This window comes from Mugil cephalus, chromosome 2, assembly GCF_022458985.1.
Source record: "Mugil cephalus isolate CIBA_MC_2020 chromosome 2, CIBA_Mcephalus_1.1, whole genome shotgun sequence".
NCBI classification, from domain to species: domain Eukaryota; kingdom Metazoa; phylum Chordata; class Actinopteri; order Mugiliformes; family Mugilidae; genus Mugil; species Mugil cephalus.
This window is the reverse complement of record NC_061771.1, coordinates 6,165,383-6,189,482: the sequence shown is the minus strand read 5'-3', so window position 1 is coordinate 6,189,482 and position 24,100 is coordinate 6,165,383. Positions and strand designations below refer to the sequence as shown.

The window sequence follows — 24,100 nt, the reverse complement described above, 5'->3', positions numbered from 1 at the left end:
ACCACAAGATAAATGGTCTGTTGCAGGAGGAAAACACGGCAGTCGCTCATTCTGTTGATGTTTTCTCTATAAAACCTTTAGAGCGAAGGTGCTGATCTGTGTGCTGTGATAAAATTACATGCTATTGATACTCAGCTGAGGTCCCTGTCAGGTTCAACCACCCAGATACAACCAGGAGGAGAGAAGAGACTGGAACAGAATGGAATTTGAAACGTTTTAGCCAAAAATGTTTCCATGGTCAAGGTGTTTTTTGCAGAAACGTTTCAGATTTCGTTCTGTTCTCCGACTGCGTGGCTCAAGATACGTCAGGAAGAAGAATTTCCTGGTGTAGATTTCATAGAGATGGAAGTATGAATCCACATGTGTAGACACTGTGTAACTGTGTGGATTGTACATGTGAGAATAAGCATAGGATATATTTACACATGCATGTAAATGTATCAGGAGTCTGATGGTCTCTGCAGAATATGTCCTCATCTGGGCCTCTTTCCCTTTATGCAGTATCATTTTCCAGTCATGAATTGTTTTGAAAAGCATGATACTTTGTTTAGGTCTTGGTCTGTGTTTTTTTTTTTTTTTTTTTTTTCATTGTGAAGTTAAATATTTTTCATATGTCAACTGTGTAATCACTGGTTGTTGCTTTTTTTCTGTTTCTTGACTCTCAATTTTAGCAAATACCTGTAGTTAACCCGACTCTCCATATTGTGTGTGTAGGCCACAAGGTGAGACAGGGTTGAGACTGCCTCATGTGTTGGTCCTCCTCTGTGTTCTGGTCCCCACCGACCCCCATCCTCCCAGCATCAGTGGGATGTCCCAGGTGTGTCTCCTCTTGGCCTTGCTCATGCTCTGCAGCTGCACAAAGGTACGCCGTCCTGGACTTTTTTTTTTTTTTTTCCTGGTTTGGCCCAGTGCGGCACATCTCCTTTTTTCTCCTTTTTTTAATGCACTGTTCAACGGCTTAGAAAAATGAAAGGGTATACCTAAACAAGCAAACAAGAGACAAAATCAGTCCATGAAACTCCCCCCCACCTCTTCCTTTCCTTTTTAATGCATCCCACACACCCCATTATAATGCACCACATGTACTCAGAAACACCTCATAAATAAACAAAGATAAAATAAAATTGGAAATGTATATATACATATAGATACAGGGTATGGTGTTGTGCCGCCTGCACTCTGGGGCATCCGGGGATAGGGAGATGTTGCTGTTATTATTATTACAGAAACATTATGTCGACATTGCCATTACTTATTCATCTTCATTTTTATTATTGCTCTTGACTATCTGATAACTACTATTGTTATCATAAGCTCTGTAACTATCATTACTACTGTCATAAATATCACTATTATCATAATCATCTGTGTAACAAGGCAACTAATACACAAGCACACATACACACACACGCATACATGACCATGAATATTGTCATTCTCTCTTGTTTTGTTTGTTTGTTTTGTTTTGTCTATCCTTGTTGCAGCACCGTCACTGTATTAACACCGTCACTGTATTGTCATTGCCGCTGTCTCATTGCACAATAAAAAGAAAAAAATAGAAAAGAAAAGAAAATTCAAAGCGAGAGACTTCTGATGAAAATGCTGTGGTGGTGATGATGTCTGACATGAAGATTGGCCTCTTCCTGTAGGTCTCCTCTGCTAACTCTCTGGAGTTTGTGAAGGAGCAGTGGAGCAGCTACAGGGACGAGTGTCTGGACAAACTCAACGCCACGCCCCCTGCGACTGGTGAGCTTCTGTCCTCCCAGCATGAGTGTCAAACAGATGCATGCAGGTGGAGTAAGAATGTCCGGTAGACCAACAGATCTCTTCTCCCCCTCAGGGTTGGTGTGTAACAGGACCTTTGATTTGTATGCTTGCTGGCCTGATGGGCTCCCAGGAACCACTGTCAATGTCTCCTGCCCATGGTTTCTTCCATGGTACCAAAAAGGTCTGTCTTTGTGTGCATTATGTGTGAGTTGTGAGTGGGGTTGCTAAATTATTTGCAACTGGACTTATCAATATTTTCTATTAAAAATAGAGTCACTCTGTTGGTTGTTTTTGGTGTTACAGCTTGTACATACAATGATGATATTACAACCACCTTCCTAATATTGTGTAAGTCTCCGTTTTGCATCCAAAACAGTTGTGACTCATCAGAGAATGGACGTGAGAGTGTCCTGTGGTGTCTGGAAACAAAATGTTGTTGGTGGGGGGCTTTGGGCCTTATGAATTGAGGGGAGGGGCCTCTGTGGATCATCCCACAGATACTTGATCAGTTTGGGATCCGGTGAATTGGAGGCCAAGTCAACACCTTGTAATGTTCTTCATGTTTTGTTCCTGTGTCAGGCTGCATCCTGCTGGGGATGTCTGCTCCCATCAAGGAGTGTCATTGCTATGGGGTGGGGGTGTCTGGTCTGGTCTAGGTGTGTGCTACATGTCAAAGTAACATCCATATGAATGAATGCCAGGTCCAAATGTTTCCCCGGTTTATTAGCCCAAACAGATCTCAAGTTTGTAATATGCACCAGTGTTATTGATGAGATAAAATATTTGTCAGATATTCAACAGTCCCCACAACTCAATTTCAAAGACAAGACAACACAGAGAATGAGTCATTTCAAACTGATTCATTAATTCCAGTTAGTGATGTGCTTCTCTCTGAGGTGAAGAGAAGATTTTCTAAAGGAAATTGTATCAGAATGAAAGGGATACAGGCCTTGAATCACAGCAGTCACACATTTTGTGAGGAAAGATTAGTCTAGAGAACAGTTAGTCTACAAAGTAGTGTTTCCATTTGCCTCGATACAACTGCAGCACTGAGGATCTACAACATGTTCTTGAGAGGAAGAAAACTAATGGTCAGGAAACACCTTAAACACAGAGTTTAATGGAGCTCACTGTCTTTCTGGGGACATGTAGGGAGGTCTTCCACAAGATATTTAAACTAAGTCAAACTGCACTTGCATTACCTGTGAGCAGTTTTTCTATGCTAAAGTCCATCAAAACTGCTGCGAGAAGTAGCATGACTGATGAGCGTTTAAGCAATTTGGGGGTGATAAGTTTAGAATCAAGACGGACTAGGGCCATAAATCTTGATGACTCTGTGGATGTGTTTGACAAATAACACAGCGACAGGCACATAAAATGGTCCTGAAGTGTACTGTAAGGCTCGGTAATCAGAATCAGAAAGACTGTTGTGTTACGTTGAGCAAAGATACAGGTGTTTCTGCATTTGCTTCTGTTTGTATCTGCCAGTCCTTGCTTTTTCTCAGTATCAGCATTTATTATAATAAATGTTCACATTTAGATTAAACTGTGTATTGTCCTTTTAATGAAAAGGATAACTTTAACCTGTAATTTTAAAAGCAATGAATGGCCTTACAAATTAGATCATTGGTAACAATAAATTTTACATAATGAACCAAAATATGTCAGTAGACGCTTTCTCACAGTTTTCCACTAGACTATAAGAGTATAATAAAATTCCTGAAGTTATGGCTTTTTAGTTTTGGTGTGCCACCCCAAGATTTTCAGTGGCCCCAGTCCCCACCCTGTGAAAATATTCTGCGGGCGCCCCTGGCCTGTTAGCTTACCAGTTTACCACACAGCCTGACAAGAAACTCGCTAAAACTTTTACACTTGCGTCTTGGATTTTATATTAAGTTTAGCACATCTGCAGAATGTAATATGGACTCACTGTTTCAGTTGTCGACCTCAAATAATGCATTTTATATAACCCACAATGGGAGCATCAATCTGCGTTGTATAATTCACTCACCGGCTATACTTAATGATAAGTAGGCCTTTTAAAAAACTAAACATTCTTTTGGTATTCGCGTTGTACTGTCTTACAGTAATCCTATGCTTTCCACGTGACATGACCATTTCAGATATTGATTCAGTAGTTGTAAAAACTGAGCTTTTGTCATCTTTGAGAATCACAAGGATGCTGCATTTATCCAGGGACGCGCTGTGGGTAGAATTTCTGAATACAGCTCGTCATATGTCCTTGTCATTCAGTGGGATGAAAGAAAGCTGCATTTCGTTGGATGAAATATGCACTGAAAAGAAAATACTGTGTCAGCGTCATTGATTAGATGTGAAGGACGGTGAAGGAAGATGTTGCTCAGCCTTCACTCTATCAACTGGAGAGAGGTGGAGAGAGCTCATACTGCGTTTCCGGAGACGGTGCAGCTATCCCGTAGAGCTGTCTAATTCATTTGCCGTTGGTGTGCAGGCATGGAGCATGAAGTGGTCAGGTCTGATTATCAGCCTCTTCTGTGTTAAATCTGTATTTTCAGATTGTGGGAACCTCAGGGTGGGTTGGATTCTCTGAGTAGGTGTGAAAGAGAACTTGTCTGTGTTATCTCCTGGGGACTGGAAGCCTGGCAGGAGTCTCTCCTTCTTCACTGTCTGCAAAAAGCTTATGTCCAACACCACTTATGAGCTTCCAGCTTTAACTTGAACCCACAAAATATATTGTTGTATAGTGACTTGCTCTGAATGTCTATCTGAAAAGAATTTTTTCAAATCCCCAAATGTTAGTGAATTATTTATTTGTTTACTCGGACAGTTGATATTTAGCACCACCTAAACCTGGGGTGTCAAACGCATTTTAGCTCGGGGCTCTTATACAGCCACAGCAGCATGATAACCTATAAATAACAAAAACTTACTTTTGTTTTAGTGCAAAGAACATGTAAACATTTAATGAACTATCATTTTACAAAACATTTTATCAACAATTTCGTAAGAAAAAAAAGCTGCAAATGTGGGGCATTGCTACCCTCAGCTATTTAGTTGTGGATTTCAGTGTTGTGTTATTCCACAACTTAAACGGTGCAGTTAATTTATTCTATGCAATTTTTACAAATTCATCCCATGGGCCACATCAGTGGGCCGGTTTTGGCCCGCAGGCCTTATGTTTGACACCACAGCGTGGTGCTCACACTGCTCTAATATGAAATCTCACAATGTGTGTGTCTGTGTGTGCACAGTTCAACAGGGTCTGGTCTACAGAGTCTGCAGTGACGATGGTCAGTGGGCGAAAAAGAATACCAGCGAATGTGAGGACGACCCTGGTGAGGTGTGTGTGCCTGTGCGAATGCTGTGGCAGATGGTTGCTCAGTTCGGACGCTTTAAACCACTGTTTGACACTAAAATGACTGTGCATGTGAAAATCTTTCCATCTGTTCGTGTACTCTTCAAGACATTTTTACATCGTTTGTGCCGAATTCATCTTAAAGTGTGGTTTTGTGGTCGTCGCGTATGAATGCAGTGCACGGGAACTAACTGATGCTGTCTCTCTGTTGGCTCTGCAGCAGCAGTATGGTCGCATCCTCAGTCAGTTACGGATCATGTATACAGTGGGATACTCCCTCTCACTGGGAGCTCTGCTGCTGGCTCTGGGAATACTCATCGCCTTCAGGTAGAACATACGAACAGAGGAGGGGGAAAGAAAGAGGAGGAATGAAAGAAAAGGAAGAGTAAATCAATGCAAATCAATGAGAGAAAGGGGAAAGTGTGGAAAGGAAGGCAAGAGGAGAGGGTAAATTAGGAAATGGGTGAGAAAGGTAATATAAAGAAGAGGGACTATACAGAAAGGAGAATGAACACAAAAACAAAGACAAAAAATACACAAGAATGAGGAGGATAATGAGAATAAAGGACAGAAAAAAACTAAAGGAGAAATAATTGTGTGACATTAATCAAAGGGTGGAAAAAAGAACAACACAGTAAAGGAAAACATGACACAGAAAGGGACAAAGTAGGAAGGAAAGAAAAAAAAAGAACTTAAGAGCAACAATAAATAATGCAAAATATTCAAAGAATACTGAAAAGTGAATGTGACACATGCAAGTACAAAAACAAACAACACACTCTGTCGACTCTGTGTTAGGAAACTCCACTGTATGAGGAACAACATCCACATGAACCTGTTTGCCTCCTTCATCCTGAGAGCCATGTCCATTCTGGCTAAAGACGCCCTGCTCACCCTCACGCTGGACCCGAGGAGCAGCAGCGAGGCCCGGACACAAGCCTGGGTCAACATACCGGTCAGAGCACGCACACCACAAACAACTCATCAACTAATACTTCAGATGTTTGGATAACAGTAATACACTGATCAGCGTAACATTATGACCACCTTCCTAATATTGTGTAGGTCTCCCTTGTGCCTCCAAAACAGTTGTGACTCATCAGTGAAAGGAGCTGGACCTTCTGAGGGTGTCCCATGGTGTCTGGCTACAGAATGGTGTTAGTGGGGGTCTTTGGGTCCTATAGGTTGAGGGGAGGGGCCTCTGTAGATCATTCTACAGATACTTGATTAGTTTAGGATCTAGTGAATTTGGAGGCCAGGTCAACACCTTGTGCTGTTCCTCACGTTTTTTTGTGTGTCTGTGTTAGGCTGCATCCTGCTGGGGATGTCTGCTGCCATCAAGTTGTGTCATTGCTTTGGGGTGGGGGTGTCTGGTCTGGTGTAAGTGGGTGCTACATGTCTTAGTAACATCCACATGAATGAATGCCAGGTCCAAATGTTTCCCAGCGGAACACTGAATTGTAAAAGTTATTTACACTGGAAATGTTTACAGTTAATGCTTATCCATTCTGCCACCTACTACAGTCTAGTTAAGTTAAATGGGCAACGGAAACTATAACTATTTAATTAGTTTGTTTAATTAGAAAACACAAGTAAGAAAAGTGACAAAGTGACTTGTTACAGGTGAAGACCAACTCATAGAGATTCCACTATCCAGTGCGATGAATAGAAGCACACAGCTACAAATGCATCCACTTTATATTTCTACTCACATACTTACAATAAATATCCATCAGTTCAACATACAGTATGTTTTAAAATTCTACAACCATCGTACAGGGTTTAAAACTTTAGAATCTATGGGCCAGTGATGAAGGCATAGCAGGATTTACACTTGTAGTTTTTACAGGAACATTTCCTGCGGATATATTTTGAAGCATTTAAACACGCACACACAAGCTGATTCATTAAAAAGTAGTCACAGCAAATGCATTGTGTTTGGCTTTGAGCTCAGTTGCTATTCAAACTGACGGCACTTCAGTTTGAATAGCAGGGTGTAATGGAAAGAGAAGGAGCCTCAGAGCTGCAGGCGATAGGCTGCACAACTTCTCAGTGAGGTGAGCAGCTCCATTCAGTGTGTCCTGCTGTTCATAGTGTCATAACATGTGCAGCATGAAACCATAAAACCATTTCACAGGAGACAGCGGTCAATTGTTATCTGGCATCTTTATTAGAACAACCTTCGTAAGATTTTCTGCCCTCAATATTCTGTGACATGTACTAGTGAAATTCATTTGCTGTTAACTGCAGACTGAAATCTTGAAAATCGCCTCTTCAGTAAACAATTGATAAGTTATTTATCAGATGTGTCTGGACAAATCCGCGGTAATAAGGAACAAGTCTACCAGATAGTGTTCAATAAACTGCCTTCTCTCCAAGTTAAGTGAAAATAATATTTTGTTGTAGGAAATAGGTGAAATATACTCTCCAGTATTTATAGTACTGTAATGATGCTGCGTTGTTTTGTGGACAAAGATGGAGCAATAAGTGGAAGAGAAAATCAGGTACTCCATATGCATCGCAGCTATTCTTGTCCTCTGAGCCACTGTCACAAAGCCAACAACATCTGAACATTGTGTCGTGCTGCAGTCTGACTCAGAGTTAATTCAGTGGAGATGATACAGAACATTTCTCCGTTGAAGCCATTTGTGCAGCGAGAGTAAACGACCCCTCGGCTTATTGTTTGTGATCCCGCCAACTCTGTCTTGTATCAGGCTGTGATGTGGTGTCGTGGTGCCATGGTGATGATGCAGTACAGCATAATGGCCAACAACTACTGGCTCCTGGTGGAGGGCATCTACCTGCACAGCCTCCTAGTCATCACCGTGTTCAGCGAGAAGAAATACTTCTACATTTACTTGGCCATCGGCTGGGGTAAGAGCCGAAACAGTTGCACATTTACTGACAGTGTCATTGTTCTGTGTGGTTATAAGAGGAATTAGAGGAATTCGCAACTTCTGCCCAACAGTGGTATCTTCTGTAATTTGGAGATACGTACAAGGAAACATCTGATTTTAGGGTGGCTTCACTTGCCCTGTGGTGTAGCTGGTAACTAGCTTCAAGATTTGAATTAGAAAAACCTTTATTTGTTCCAACATGGGGAGACTGCAGTTTGCAACAGCATACATGGGGGCAGGAAGGTAACAAGAATAAAGAGTGGACTGTGTAAAACATAAATAATAAGATAAAATTCATAAGATACATACAATATATATACAAAAAGCACTGAAATGCAAACAGACAATGATTGTGAGATATTGCACAGGGTTGTACACAGTGAAGCAGAGAAAAAGGAACGAGGAACAAAGACGCTGCCATAACTTTCTGCTAAACTAGAATTCTGTGTAACCACATTTTGGCTTTTATAACACTTCCGCCAAGACATACGGCACAGTCACAGGCTACTTCCGTGACATAAACTTGCCAGCCTTTGCTACACACACTTCACCCACAAGTCTACCTCCCTCAAAGGCAAATGCCTTCACAACTGTAAACAAAACTCTGACCTTTAGGTTGTCTTCTGGCTGATCCGGTGTCAGTGGCTTTAGTCATTCAATACAAAACACACAACGCACACAGCAACGACACACAAAGTCAGAAACACAAATCAATTCTTTACTACTTAACGAAAATTTACTTAAGTGTAACACTTATTCATCTGTACACAACTATATATGGTCACAACAATGTAGTCCATTTGCATAATAAGAATCTGTAGACAGGTAAATGTTCTGAGGGTGAGTACAGGGCTCCTGTTGTAGCTTCGCTGTCCTGACATAAGTTTGACTTGGTAAGTAACACTTTCACTGTGTGGTCCAAACTGCTTTATTTTTTTATTTTTATTTTTTACTGTGCATATGACAATAAACAATGAATGAATAAATGGCTCTGAAGGCACCTAGTGGACAGGGGTGGGATGACAAGCTCTGAAATTACAAACCAGAGATGAGATCAAATCAAGCGAGATGATAAATCAAGTACATATGAAAAAATGTACATGTAATTCAAAAATGTTACAATACACCACTTGAATTTACTGCATCATGGCTGAATATGTGACAAACGAATCACATTCTCCTTCAAAATGTGAGTTCGTCTCACCCCTTTCAGAGGTGTCGAAGTCTTCATACATTTTTCTGTTCATATGTAGTCTTGTACTCCGCAAGACTTAAAATCAAGACTGTGGGAGGTAAAAATCGGACACTGAAAGAGAATATGCTATGATTTACTGTGATGATGTTATTTCGCAACAGATGCATAAAATGTTGTTCTAAAACTTAAAAAAAAAATAAAAAATAGAACAGCTGTGGTTCATCGTTTATCAGTTCATCGTCTAGGGATGATAGCACTTTCTGTGTTTGAAATAAATGCATGTAAATATTGTTTCCAGCTTGCCATTCAGGGAAAAACTTAATCTTGAGATTGTTTTCTGTGGTTATGAAAAATCATAGAAACAAAACAAAAACCTATATGGCTGTGTGTCACAATTAACTGGATTATGGATCATTAAAATTGTTAGTGAATCATTATAGCCTGACAAGATGATTAGTGTGGAGACGGGATTCATGAACGGATAAGGCTCTGTCTCATTCAAACCCAGACAAAGGCACTGACATTTTCAAATTAGAGACCTTTCAAATCTTCAACTAAGGCGAGAAGAGAAATGTTTGTGTTGAGATAATGAGCTTTTAAACTCATGATGATGAGTGGGCCGTATAAAGTGTAATAATATATGTAAAATATATATAAACATGATAAATGATGGGAATAACTAAAGAGGTGACATATGATCAACGTCTCTTGTTTTCAGGTGCACCCCTCATATTTGTGTTGACATGGATCACCGTGAAATATCTTTATGAGAATGTAGAGTAAGTTTCAAGATATTTTCACATCAAATCAAAAACACAGAATTCTATGTGTTGACAAGCCAGACTGAAGTGTCTTACTTTGTGATTTCCTCATTTCTGTGGATGAATACACCATGGCCAGATTCTAATAAAATGTGTGTGTGTGTGTCCAGGTGCTGGGAGAGGAACATTAATATGGGATACTGGTGGATCATCCGTTCTCCTATAGTGTTTGCTTATGTGGTAAGACTGTCTGTATCTGTCTGTCTGTCTCTCACCCTCAAGTTCTAACTCTGGGAGCTTACCTGTGAGCATTGAGAGGATGATAATCTAACCTTCATGTTCAGCATTCGCAAACTGTGTCCTGGCAGATGCTGCTGTGAATACAGATGCATATACCTGAGAAAGGCACCTTTTGTTTGTTTGTATGGAAATCTTTATGTTTTTCAGAGTATTGTTTTCCAAATGCCATGCCTCCCCCATATAGAAGGTTTCAGCTCTAGCTGTGATATTAGGAGGAAAACAAACGGATTACTCTAGCCGATCTTCCATTTTTTATTTCAATGCACTGCACTGCTGAAATGATGAATTCCCGCAATAAAAATCTGAATGTGAGGGAGCTCTGGCGGAAGCTTTGAAGAGCGACAGCTTGTTCATGAAAAATAGACCAGTCTTGCTTGTATATACACTACCAGTCAAAAGTTTGGACACACCTTCCCAATCAGATCAATTAGAGGGTTAGTCCAAACTTTTGGCTGGTAGTGTATACAAGCATGAACACACCACGATTGAAAGTTGCGATCTCAGTGTCATTCATATAACTGTCTGTTGATTGAACAAATGTCTGTTGCCGTCTGTCGTTGAACGAGGTAGCGCGGTGGGGCTTGAGCCACAGCCCACTGATAGATGTATTCATCTGTCGTTCATCAAAAAAGTGTGTATAAACAAGTGTGTGTAAACAACAGTCACGGGGTCAGTTCTCAGCTTGGAAGAAGATGCATCAGCAACAACAAAGCTGCAGACAACAGGCTGCACACCTTTACATCTACACACAGGTTCCTCAGAACTACTTTCCTTGTGCCTTGCTGTTTGTGAACTCATGCCACATGCAGTATATCATCAAATCACAGCTGCTTATGGAATGCTGAAAACATTATTGTCTGATTTAATCATCAAAACAATGTCCTAAGAATTAATCCTGGCTGAAATGTTTGAGAGTTTAAACATATACCACAGACATACCACATCAAAATCAAAGACCTACCATCAACGGTGGCTGACTGTAACATCACATCATGTCACCTATATCTGGGGCTTCACTTACAAAGAACACCCCTTCAGTGATGCAGAGAAGTTTACTGAAGGTGATGTAGAGACAATGCGGGCTTTAGCGAAAGGGGAGACAGGTAAGGGATGTATCAGAGAAACTGAGGAGAATTTTTGGTAAACACCACATCCCAGTTTATTTCAAATCTGGAAACACACTAAGACAGAAACTGGTCCACCCCAAAGACAAAACACCTAGACAGAAACAGAGTTGTGTAGTGTGTGCTGTTCAGTGTAGTGAGGAATGTACAGACTTGTACATTGGGGAAACAAAACAACCCATCCACAAGCGCATGGCCCAACACAGGCACAACATGGCACAACACAGGAGAGCCAGCTCATCAGGTAACGACTCAGCAGTCCACCTCCACCTGAAGGACAAAGGACACTCCTTTGAGGATAACAATGTCAAAGTCCTGGCCAGAGAGGACAGGTGGTTTGAGAGAGGAGTTAAGGAAGCCATCTGTGTCAAAGTGGAAAAAACTTCTCTAAACAGAGGAGGTGGACTGAGATTTAATTTAGCAACTATTTATAATTCAGTTCTAACTTCTGCCCCCAGGAAGTTTCAACAACATTCACACTTTGAGCCTCCCAGCTACCATGGACAATAGCCTAGTTAGAGCTCCATTCATAGGATAAGTTAGCCTAGGCACACAGTTCCCCCCATTCATGGACAGGTAAGTATCAGCAGTTATGGAAATTAGTGACCCCAGTTTCTGGTCAAGCAAGTTTTGGGTGGGTGGTACCCACAGAGTTTATTCCTAATTAAACCTCAATTTCCCACTAGTTTATCAGAACTGAAGAAGCTACTCGGATGAGTGGATGGGCCCTTTCTGTGTGGAGTGTCTGTGTGGGTTCTGTCCAGGTACTCTGGTTTCCTCCCACCCTTCAAAGACATGCTCGTTAGGTTCATTGGTGATTCTAAATTGGCCATAGGTCTGAGTGTGAGTGGTTGTGTGTCTTTCTGTGTTAGCCCTGCCATAGCCAGCCAGTAGCAGCTGGGAAATATTCCAGCACCCCCGCAACCCTCCAGATGACAAGCTGTTATAGAAGATGAATGAATGAATGACTGAGAGTCCCCAAGAAAAGAAGTGGGGAGAGATAACATGTATTTGAGTGCAGTCTCGGTACTATGGAAAACATCCTGCATAGTGCCTAAAAAGCCCATCCCATCTGGCCTCAGTGACTTCAGACCGGTTGTACTGACGTCACATGTCATGAAAGTCCTGGAGAAACTCGTCCTGAGACCCCTGGTGGCTCCTGTTTTGGACCGTCTTCAGTTCGCATATCAGCCTCATGTTGGTGTGGATGATGTCGAAATCTACCTGCTGCAGCGAGCTCACTCTCACCTGGACCCCTGGAAGGGTACTGTGAGGATCATGTTGTTTGATTTCTCCAGCGCTTTTAACACCATTCAGCTCTTTCTGATGAGTGAGAAGTTGCTCAGGATGGGTGTCTGCTCCTCCACTGTCTCCTAGATTGCTGGGGGGGGTCCCTGTCAGATACCGTTATCAGCAATGTAGGGGCACCACAGGTGACCGTCTTATCTCCTTTCCTGTTCACTCTTTACACTTTTGATTTCTGATACAGCTCTGGGTCCTGCCACCTGCAGTTGCTGACTCTGCAGTGGTAGTGTGTATCAGAGATGGACAGGAGGTGGAGTATAGGACACAGATCACGGATTTCGTGGAGTGGTCTCAGGAAAACCACCTACTCTTGAATGTGGACAAGATCAAGGAGCTGGTCATTGACTTCATTAGGAAGAGGACACCAGCGGATGAGCATCCAGGGCCTGGAGGTGGAAGTAGAGGATCGTTACAAGTGCCTGGGAGTCCACATGAACAACAGATGGACTGGAGGGACAACAGTCATGATGTGTACAAGAAGGGCCTGAGTAGACTCTACTTTCTCAGGAAGCTCAGGTCTTTCAATGTGTGCAGTGAATTACTAGAGTCTTTCTACCAGTCTGTTGTAGTGAGTGCCCTGTTCTTTGCTGTGGTTTGTTGGGGAAGTAGTACCAGCAAAAAAGACATCAGTAGGATCTACAAATTGATCCAAAAGGCTGGACAAGGGATTGGTAGGGAGTTGGAGTCATTTGTCTCAGTGAGGGACAGGAGGACATTGGATAAACTGCTCTCCATTATGGACAGTCCATCCCATCCACTACACCAAACATTTGAGGGTCACAGGAGCTCATTCTCCAGCAGAATGATTCAGCTCCGCTGAGACAGTGAATGATACAGAACTTCCTTTATTCCTTATTCTATCCAGCTGTATAACAGCTCATCTTTTTGTGTCAATTAAGCTACTATGATCAATTAATTTCCCTTGTAGATCATTAAAATCAGTTTAAGTCTAAGTCTAAATATTTCTACAAATTAGTATGTATTTAATTAGAGTCTGTATATGTGCTCAAGGTTATGTCTTTAGTTCAAATAATTGTGTCCTTGAGTAATCAACAGAGGGCTTAAGAAAGAAAACAGTTTATGAATTCATGGTTTAGACCATAGGTCTTCAATAGGGGGGCCGCAACTCCTAGGGGGTCCATGGGGGTACTGCAGAGGGGTTGCAAAATCTTTGGTTGATTAGACATGAATCCAACATATTTTAATAAAGGGATAAATGGAGGCAGAAGATGTTATCTTTCAGTCAGCACTTCACTCATTCAACGATACCGGAGCTGTCTCAACAGCGTACCGTTTCACACAGAGCGCCACACTAGACGTGTCAATCTAAGCTTCCAGTACACAGTAGGCCTCGCCCCTATCGCTGCTGAGCCATTCACAAGACAGCATATTACACGCTGACTCTGTCTGGTTCCCTGCAATTGGCCGAGATCCTATTTAGTCCTCATGTGAAACCCAGAAGGACTGCAATATTAGCATAAGAGAAGCTGACAGTACATGTTATATAGGTTCTTTATGTCTATGGCAGTTGCATGGCCACCCTATTGTTGCACGTGTAATATTTGAACCTGTGTATTATTTGCACAGCTTAATATTGAATGTTAAATGATAATAATAATGTATATGCATCAATAGCACTAGGCTGAGTTTAACATAGAAGACATATTGTAGAGGGGAGTCCCTACTTAATCTCTCCATCAGTTTGGGATCCTTGGCCTGAAGAACGTTTAAGACCCCTGGATTAGACTGTTATTAACTTTGTCTCAATCTGATATGATCTGCAACCTTAAATTAAATGAATTTTAAAAAATTAAAAAAGATTTCAGCTTTAAACTGGAAAATGTATATATGGAGCTGAAACTTTTGTTTATGTATTCATGCACATAGATACACTCTGCTTACCCAGTGAACCACGCAAACCACACACACGCACAGAACTCAGTAGAGGAATTCCTCTTGTATGTTTCCTGTCTCTTGTTCCCATAGAGACAAACATTATGGATGGACACACTTATGAGCACAAGTGCACATTACCAGTGGCAACCTTTGTGACCTAATGCAAAAGCGTACGTGTGCACAGTCACACACATAATAACATGCTGCAGAATGTCTGTGCTTCTTTTGCATGGCTCTGCGGAAACATCGCTTTTTAGTGTCCTCGCTGAAAGAGCAACAATCACAACACAATCCTGCAGCTCAGCTATTGGTTCACACACACAAATAAACTCTATTTGCATGCACTCGGACACACACATTAGACAATAACACATCTGTCATGACAACATGTACACTTTACCAAACTTGGAGCTCTATTAATTTGAGTGCTGTAATAATGAATGTTCTCTGTCATTGCAGAGAGTCCTGCACTAGATCACAATTTGCGTGCGTGTCCGTGTGTGAGCGTGGATTTATTAGTCATGTTGTGGGGACATAAATCTGTTTACAGTGTTGCATTGTGAGAACTTGCCTTGGTTTTGTGGATATCGTTATATCATTCAAATGTAATATGTAGCCTTTAAGGTTAAGGTGGGTAAATGGCATTTGAGAATCCAGTATTCACTCGTGTCTCCAATATTGTGACTTCGCTTTGTTTCTTATTACAGATCAACTTCTTTATTTTCATCCGAATCATCAAAATCCTGATGTCTAAACTTCGAGCTCACCAGATGAGATACACTGACTACAAGTTCAGGTGAGAGAAATGCTTCTTGTTTCTGAAAAATTATAGAAATTGCCATTGATAAGATAGAGAGAGAAATTGTTTGTCTTCTTCGTCACTGAATCACGTTATGTGCAGGGGATAGCCCTTCTGCTATGTTGAGGAGCTAGATGTGGGTTTAAACAACAGAAGAACGTGGCAGAAAAGCACAAGAATATGTACACACAGAAACTAGGAAGAAGCGTTTTATAGTGAATGAAACATGTATGTCTCGTTTGTGTGGCTACTATGGCAACGGCAAAGCAGCACAATGTGGAGAGACAGTTCAGTTCACTTCATGTGCCACGCCAGCTTCCACGTTCAATTTGTTTTAACAGTGTAACAGATGTATTCTTTTATTAAAATGCTACTGACTTGGAGATTTCTCTCTATGTGATATGATTAATTTAAATATGTGAAATAAGTTATGTGTTTTTTGATATTGCGTTTCTGGTACGGACAAGGTTTAATATTTGTTCAAAAAATTTCACAAATGTGTTAATTTATGCAAAAATAAAACAGGTGGTTTTGAACAAAATGCTCCAAATGTGCTCATCCATACAGTGATGTTGAGAAAGACGTGCTCAAATGTTGAAACTCATTTATACGAACAAAAATAAATAATGAACAAGGTTGCATGGTTAAATACATATATTGTGTGAACTGTGCAACTATTTTAGTCAGGAACAGGTAGCCCTTCGTATTACCCAGTACCCTTGAAGTAGGTCTCAGTTTCGAAAAGGTTGGTGACTCCTAGACTCTAGGGCTTCCCGCAGAAATAGAGTGAGTCGAGGTCAGCTATTCTGTTTTCTTCTAAAATTTGCAACTCTTCTATGTTTCCCTTTTCTTCCTCCGGCCCAGACTGGCAAAGTCCACTTTGACTCTCATCCCCCTGCTTGGGATTCATGCCATCCTCTTCACCTTTGTCATTGACGAGTCCGTCCCTAAAGGTTCCATGCTGCGCCTCATTCGCCTCTTCTGTGACCTCCTGTTCAACTCCTTCCAGGTCTGAGCTCAAAAGATGTGGTTCTCTTTGTTTTCTCTCTCTCTGTGTCTTTGTTTTCTTAGGCATGAAAAGATCTGAACGAACCTTCCCAGGACTTTTGTTTCTGCCAAGTTTTCAGCTTAAATGCATTTTTTTTCAGAGATCTAATGAGACTGGATATGTAGCTACACACTAAGTAACGACTATTCATTTTTAATTTGTAGCCTTTCTAAGCACATTGATTTATATATATTATGTTGTTTTCCTTCGAAGATTAAATCAGCTACTAAGTAATTCACATAGTATAAATATCATTCCATCCTTATCAGTTTCAGAACATGCACCAAGTCAGTGAAGCCAGAGCTCCATAAATATTATACACATAAAACACCCATTCAGCACCCACCCCTTCATTGTCATGCTCCGTATTTTATTAAGACTGAACACGCAGATAGCCTGCTCATATAAATCAACTCTTTCATCAACACATGTCTGTTAGTGTTTGACACTCGGGATAAATACGCAACTGTAATGAGGCGACATACTTGCGTGCAAAGAAAACCTGAGGAGTAAAATTAGACTTTGTTATTGTCACTCAAAACTCTACAGCAGCAGTGTGCAATGAAATTAAATTACCATTCACTGTCTCAGACTGGGGGGTTATTTTGAGTTGAGGAGTCTTAGGGATTGGGGGATAAAGTTGTTAACAAACCTGGTTGTTCTGCTCCAGATGCTTCAAAACTTCTTCCCAGAGGCTAGCAGGGAGGACAGTCCAGGGTGGGGGTGGGTGGGGTCTTGGATGATGTTGTGGGTTCTGGACAAGCAGCGCAGCGCAGCGCAGCCATGGATGGGATGTCGTAAGGCCCTGATGATCTTTTACGCAGTCCTCACCACTCTCTGTGCTGACCCCTTGTCTGAGACACTGCAGCTACCAAATCAGACAGAAGGGCAGTTTGTCAGCATGCTCCGAGTAGTGCCTCTGTCCAAAGAGGTGAGGGTGGGAGGAGGAACATGTGGGCTCCTCATCTGACGCAAAAAAAGTGTAGCTGCTGCTGTGCTCACTTTATGAGTGATGTGGTGTTGAGGGACCAGGTCAGACTGTTTGTTATCTGCACCCCCTTGGTGCTCTTGATGGATACCACAGCTGTGTTGTTGACAAAGATTGGTGTATGATCGAGCTGAACAACAAGTGAGTAAGAGTATGGATGAGACAGCTCACGTGTCCACTGAACTCAGTCTTCCTGTTTTTTAACTTACCAGTGTTGGAGAAGTTGAAAATTTTGTGAAAATAACTGACCTTGACCATTATATGAAAACTTGAGATCGGAACTTTTTGGCATCCACACTTCATGATTGTATCTAAAGCCAATATGTGACATACAAGTATCAACGGGTAGATTGGAACGGACTTGCCTAAATCAGTCGTCACACTCAAATCGATTCACAGTTGACTCAGCAGAATCAAGAGCAAAGTTTGCAATTCAAAGACATAAGTTATATCTGTGCATTTGTAGATAAATATATAGATATATATTTTTTTTTTTTTTTCTTGTCCTTGCTCATGTTAAATGCCTCCCTTCCATTTCAGGGCCTGCTGGTTGCCATCCTGTACTGCTTTGTCAATAAGGAGGTGAGACGGATTTGCTTTCATGTCAAGCACTGTCTTAATCTAATCTCTGCCACTGCTACAGTTCCTCCCCTTCACTTTGTAACATCGATACATTTTTCATCGTCAGTCCTCCTGTGGACTGCCTTTATCTCTTATTTTATATCCCTAAACGCTCTTTCATTGTTCTGGTTCCACTTCATTCTTTTGTCTACAAAGAAGGGAGGACCCATCTGTTAACATCTAAACCTTTAAATGCAATCTTTGGCAAGAAACATCGATCTAAGTGCTCTGAGTCTAATCTTCTTTACTGTTATCTCTTCCTTCTATGCAGGTGCAGTCGGAGATGCTGAAAAAGTGGAAGAGGTGGAAACTGGGTAAGGACATTGACGAGGAGTACCGCCATAGCCACACGCCGCACGCCAAGAGCGGCAGCATCGCCAATCTGCCAGAGGTCCACGACAACAACACCTGTGACGTGCCTCCTCTCAACGAAGCTAACAAAGGCCCATCGGAGGAGAACCGCAGACTGGTTGTCTCCTACAGCAACGGGACGGGGAAAGGCAGACCGACCAAGTGCAGACACACCCTGCAGTTCTCTTTTCAGACACATACCGGCACCACCGCCACCCATGACAGCAGTATGTCAGAGGATTTGTGTCTAGAAGAACGGGTGCGGTACCGCTCTTATCCTCTGGAAGGAGAGGAAACTAATGTCTAACCGCAACTCTCCCTGAGCCCTCGTCATGAAATACACTCACTGTTTGTCATTGGCTTAGATCAGTGTTTATCATGCACCAACAAGCCTGTCTGAGGCAAGAGGATGAAGAGGTAATTACACCTTCTGTTTACCTTAGAAGTCAGAGCTGGTCACAAAATAACAAGTCGGAAAACCAAGATGGACTCCTCAACGAAAACGTTTTTCTTGAAGACGTTTCATCACTCATCCAATTAGCTTCCTCAGTTCTTAAAGACTGGTGGGAAGTTGGGGTTTAAAGCGGACCATCTGCAGGTGTTGGTAATTACAAACTCACATAACTAGTGTCTGTTAACGACCAGGAAAATGGAGGAAACTGATACTGTTTTCTTTCTCCAATGAATGGTACTTTAATGACTCATTGTTAGGCAGAGACTGCAGTCTCAATGTGTGGATGGGGGTGAAACTGCAGTCTCCTCCAACTACAGGTAAGTATGTTGTCATTTACAGAACATAGTCACAGATCTTGCTATTCAAACCCCAACTCCCCACTAGTCTTTTAGATCAGAACCATCTACTTGGATGAAACTACGAGACCGCATGGCTTGGTATCAGTTTTTTTTTGGACAAAAGCAAGGTGTCAAGAGTCAGAAGTTGAACAACATTGCTTGTATGAATACTTTCATGAGGTACAGATAGAAAAAAAAAGTGCACTGCGTAGAAGCTTCCCCGTGCTCCATGTTGGATTTTGAGATTGCGGCTTGTGAGGTTGGACTTGGTGTAGGCATCGCAGCTGAAAACAAGCAAAAATTACAATAACCCTCACGGATAACGATGTTCACTGATGCAAAACATTTCAGGAAATACTCTCTGAACCTGCCCAGCGGAAAAGACTATTTATTGGCTCTGGGGCCTTCAGGAAAAAAAAATGATAAATTAAAACAATCATTGACTTCATACATCAGGAATGATTAAATAATAGTATTCGGTGTAAGTGTGCGTACATGTGTGCGTCTATGTGTTTGCATACTGAGGACTGCCATGTCAACACCAGCCCTATGCACGTTTCCTGCTCCCCTGTTATTGCCATTGTGAGAAGTCTTTGTGTTCCGTGTCTGTTGGGCGTCGGCACATACTTGTGGTACTCAGCATCCTCTCTGTGTCAAGCCAAATTTTATATTTCCATTTTTGGTTCTATAAAACTGAATGTGAACTGCAGCGTGGACGACTCTTGACCTCTTGTTCGTGGGGGTCAAGAGGAAGACAGGACTGAGCTTTTCACTGGAGACCCCCGAATCTTAAGGGAGTGTTCATCGTACTGCGTGGCTGCCTCACAGGAGATGGACGCTCTCGTCTCCAGAAAGACTGTGCTATAATGTGACAACTGTTCTGCTTTTGAAGCCTAACAAGACAATGACAACATATCACATGTTTTACATTGATTAGAGTATTAGAGCACTTTGGTTTCCATGCCTTTCCTCTCTTGTTTTATACTGAGTCTCCATTTTCAAACAAAAAATTTTAACTGAATGTACATGGCCAATGGAGAAATATGGGTACAAATATTTAAGTGTATATATGTAATTATGCATACTGTATCTGCAACACCTGAAGGTGTCCAAGATCATTTAAACTCTACATTTGCCTTCATGCAGGCTCAGAGTAATAGATGTATCCATGATGCACTGGCAGTTAATGGAATGAGAAGCAGTTTGGTTTGATCAATGGGATTTTAATTAAGGGAACGATGCGCCAGGTCACCACCATCACTCTGCTTTAGTCATTGTCCATGCCACTGCACACGGAAGAAGAAGGTTTGTGGCACTCAACACACGGTATGTACAGACGAGGGATGTCTTTTTGTATGCCGGGAAGGTTTTTCAAGAGAAGGTTTTGCATTTCCTTACATATTGTATGATTTATATTCAATGTTGAATATTAATGATGGAGGACCAGCCCACTGGTCGAAATCACACTACAAGGAAAAAAAATAAAATAAAAACACAAATGAACTGGAGCCAGCAAAGAATTTCACAAAGAAACCTTTTTTTAATTTAATTTTATTTTATTGTTTATCGTGAACATAAAGCAGCCTGAAGCTTAAGGAAGTGCACTGTACATTGTAAATATTGATCAAAGTGAATATTCTAAAGACAGCGGCAGGTTGGTGGAGCGGTGTATTGTTCTGTGTTTTTGCTTGCAACACGGGTGACCCGAAAATTGAATTATTACAATTTGGAGAAAAGACTTCAGATACTGTTCCTTCTACTGAAAATGTTGCAGTTGTCAGAATGGGCCTAAAGCAAGCTATGTCATTGAGAAAAAGTTTTGTATAAAAGCCAAATTACTGTGTCTCGCTGTGTCTCTGTGGATCCAATTAAAATGAATTCTGTCAGCAAAAAAAAAAAAAAAAAAAAAAAACACCTCTCCTGGTATGTTTTTTGTTAAACATTTCTCAAGTTATTGACATTTTGTACTTAACTGACATTAAGTGCTAGTTCGTGTATCTGTTCGAGGGCTGTCCTTCAGCTAGAAGCATGTTTCTGTAGGAGATTTGAGCACTATGAAATTCTTGTGACTCATCTCTGTCTTATTGTGCAGGAGGCAATAATTTATCGCTGGATGAATTATGTATTAGTTATGCACACATTTCCAGTAAAGTGTGTAAATGTGTATATCTTGAGTGGAGTCTCTGTACACACCTCGCTGCCCATGTGCTCATTTGCATATAAGAGAGAACATAAACCACTGGCGGCAGCACACTGTGAGGCAGGATAAATCCAGCACATATAAAATATTAGTTCAAGAAAACTTGCTGTGCTTCTCAGGGGAACTGATTCTCACTCCACGTAAAGACTCTCTCTTATCATTAGGTTTTGCACAATATTTTACATGAACAAGTGCATACAAAACGAATGATGGATAATGATCCAATGATCATTAATGTCAAATCTATGTTTACCTTTAACATATGTTTAATGACAATGGCAGCATTCATGAGCTCACATTTTGTGAGGCTTTTCTGAGGCTTCCTGTGAGCATTTTGAAGCACCTGAGCACACACCAGATGAACTCCATGCATCAGTGGCTCTTCCATAGAGCAGGAGTTCATCACTCAGAGAACCTCATGTGGTCAGCAACTACCACTGCATTAGTAAAACGTGCCCAGCAGAGAATGTACTTGAGGCAGCAGGCTTCATTTCCCACCCGCATCCTCATGACCTTCTACAGAGGAGTGGTGGAGAGTGTGCCAACCTACTGAATATCCATCAGCTCACAAGTAGCTGACAAGAAGGCCCTGCAGAGAGTATGAGGGGCACGGAAAGAGTTACCGGAGTCAAGAACTTTTCCAGAGCCGTTGCAAGAGCAAAGCATAGAAGATCATCATAGACCCCTCACACCCTCTCAGTAAACTCTGTAGGTTACTGCCATCAAGTAAACGGTACAGGAGGATCGAGAGCAAGGCTGACAGACTGAGGGACAGTTTTCTCCCACATCTTCAATTTTGCGCTTTACTTATTTTATTTCATGTTATTTTATTTTTTATTTTTTAAATTAAGTGAGTATTTTAATTTATTTGAACTGTGTATATAACTTATTTTTGTCTGTCTGCACAGATCTCGCAGAAAAACGCAGTTTCATTCTGTCTGCATTACATTTGTATGTATGTCAAAATGACAATGAAGCTTGATTTGATTAGATTGGAGGTACTGTAGGCAATTATTTCCTCTAATAATAATAACTAAAGTAAACTACAGTTAGTGACAGAAGAAGGAGAGTATCTTTTACTCTAGTTGCCAAGTTCAATAGACACTGATGAATTCTCAGTGCCTGTTATGCAAATAGAGTACCCAAGCATCACCAATAAAATAAGACAAGATCTTTCCTAAAGCCAACAGGGAAGCACAATCATCAAAAAGGTGACATAGTGGCAGAAAGACGAGCTCTAAACACTATATGATGCTATTTATAGACACCGTGCACCTATGCCTATGCACTGTCTGTAGTGTTGGGGTAGTTATTGAAAAAAAGGGAATCCATTACATATTACTAGTTACTGAAAAAAATTAATGTCTTACTTTATTTAGTTATTCGCTGCTTAAAGTAATTACTTACTCTACTAGTTACATTACTTTTAGATTACTCCATGACATCACCTGAGATGCACCATACCTTAACTGCCAATTAACACTGTAAAACTAAACAATATGCCTAAATTTACATGAATCTTTATTCTAAAAAGAGGGAATGCACACACACAGTCTCTTTTATGCTCTTTAATTCAAGAAAACCTGTCAGAACAAGGCTACAGTATTACAGTGTGCAAAATGTCTTACAATAAAATTTCTCATTTCAGTTCTCATTGGAAACCTGTATCATCATGAAATGTCTTTCTATTTAGAGACCATCACATACACACCATCCAACTTAATTTCCTTTACAATACAACATAACTTAAAGGTGGTTAATTCAACCAATCAATGCAATTATGAATTTGTACAAAATTATATCTGCAAATAAAATAACTCTCTGGCCTTCATGACAATATTAGATGATAATGAGAATTCAAGGGAAAACAACACTGAATATGACACCGTATTTAACAAGACAATCTTACTGTAGCTCACTCAACAAACTATGGCTATTTTTTTCCACCTTACTGGACATTCCTGTAGAAAAAGCTGTTCGTCCTCATGAGGAGGAGTCTTTCACATTGTTTGTCAGACAGTCTGTTCCTCCTCAGGGTCAGCACAAGACTGGCCAAGCTAAAGAGGGTGTGGCTGTGTTGAATTTCATGCCTATAGTCTTAATCGTGGGGAAGCGGTTCATGATCTCCATGAGTGACCCTGAATTCAAACATTCAGTGACTTCAGTGTTGGAGTTTTAGGAAACTAGATCCTCCTCATCAAAATCAAAAAGTCGGTTCTGCCGGAGGCCTGGGTATGTGGAGTATGCAAGTCCTGCTGTTCACAGGGGGAAGCAAGGAACTCAGCAGTTAGCAATGTCCTTAAAGCATCTCTTCTCATGTATTCTTTCAGCCACCAAACTTTGGCAGTGTCATAGCAGCAAGTAGGACATCTTTTCTTTGGTGTCCAACAAAACACATGTTAATGGCCTGCAAATGTTATTAAAAAAAAAAAAAAAAAATGTAAAAAAAAGAATTTAGCTATGTTATCATGTGAATTAATGAGTTAGTGAATGAATGAATATCTGTGACACTATAAAATAAATAAAAAATAAAATGATGGATTTAGATTTCTCATTAAAAAATGATAAAACAAACAATATGACATTAGGCTCCCCCACTGTTATCCCAGAGAGACTGTTGTGTAATGCCGGTGTCTTTGACATCAAAATCTCCAACGCTGGCAGGAGACTCCAATAGTGGCAGTTACCTGTACCTTGCAATATGTCCAAAGAGAAGCCTAAG

The 24,100-nt window shown here is 41.0% G+C and overlaps 1 protein-coding gene across 1 annotated transcript in view; it reads left to right on the top strand.

The window, feature by feature from the left end:
* gcgrb (glucagon receptor b) overlaps positions 1-21,064 on the top strand; it is a 55,491-nt gene extending 34,427 nt beyond the window's left edge. Inside the window, exons 2-14 of the mRNA XM_047575575.1 lie at positions 715-862; positions 1,650-1,746; positions 1,841-1,948; positions 4,998-5,086; positions 5,322-5,428; positions 5,900-6,056; positions 7,816-7,975; positions 9,912-9,972; positions 10,125-10,194; positions 15,287-15,375; positions 16,243-16,387; positions 17,955-17,996; positions 18,307-21,064. Of these exons, the coding sequence (XP_047431531.1) occupies positions 809-862; positions 1,650-1,746; positions 1,841-1,948; positions 4,998-5,086; positions 5,322-5,428; positions 5,900-6,056; positions 7,816-7,975; positions 9,912-9,972; positions 10,125-10,194; positions 15,287-15,375; positions 16,243-16,387; positions 17,955-17,996; positions 18,307-18,693 (1,566 nt within the window). The 5' untranslated portion in view covers positions 715-808 and the 3' untranslated portion in view covers positions 18,694-21,064. The remainder of the gene's footprint in view (positions 1-714; positions 863-1,649; positions 1,747-1,840; positions 1,949-4,997; positions 5,087-5,321; positions 5,429-5,899; positions 6,057-7,815; positions 7,976-9,911; positions 9,973-10,124; positions 10,195-15,286; positions 15,376-16,242; positions 16,388-17,954; positions 17,997-18,306) is intronic.
* The last annotated feature ends 3,036 nt before the right edge of the window (positions 21,065-24,100 follow it).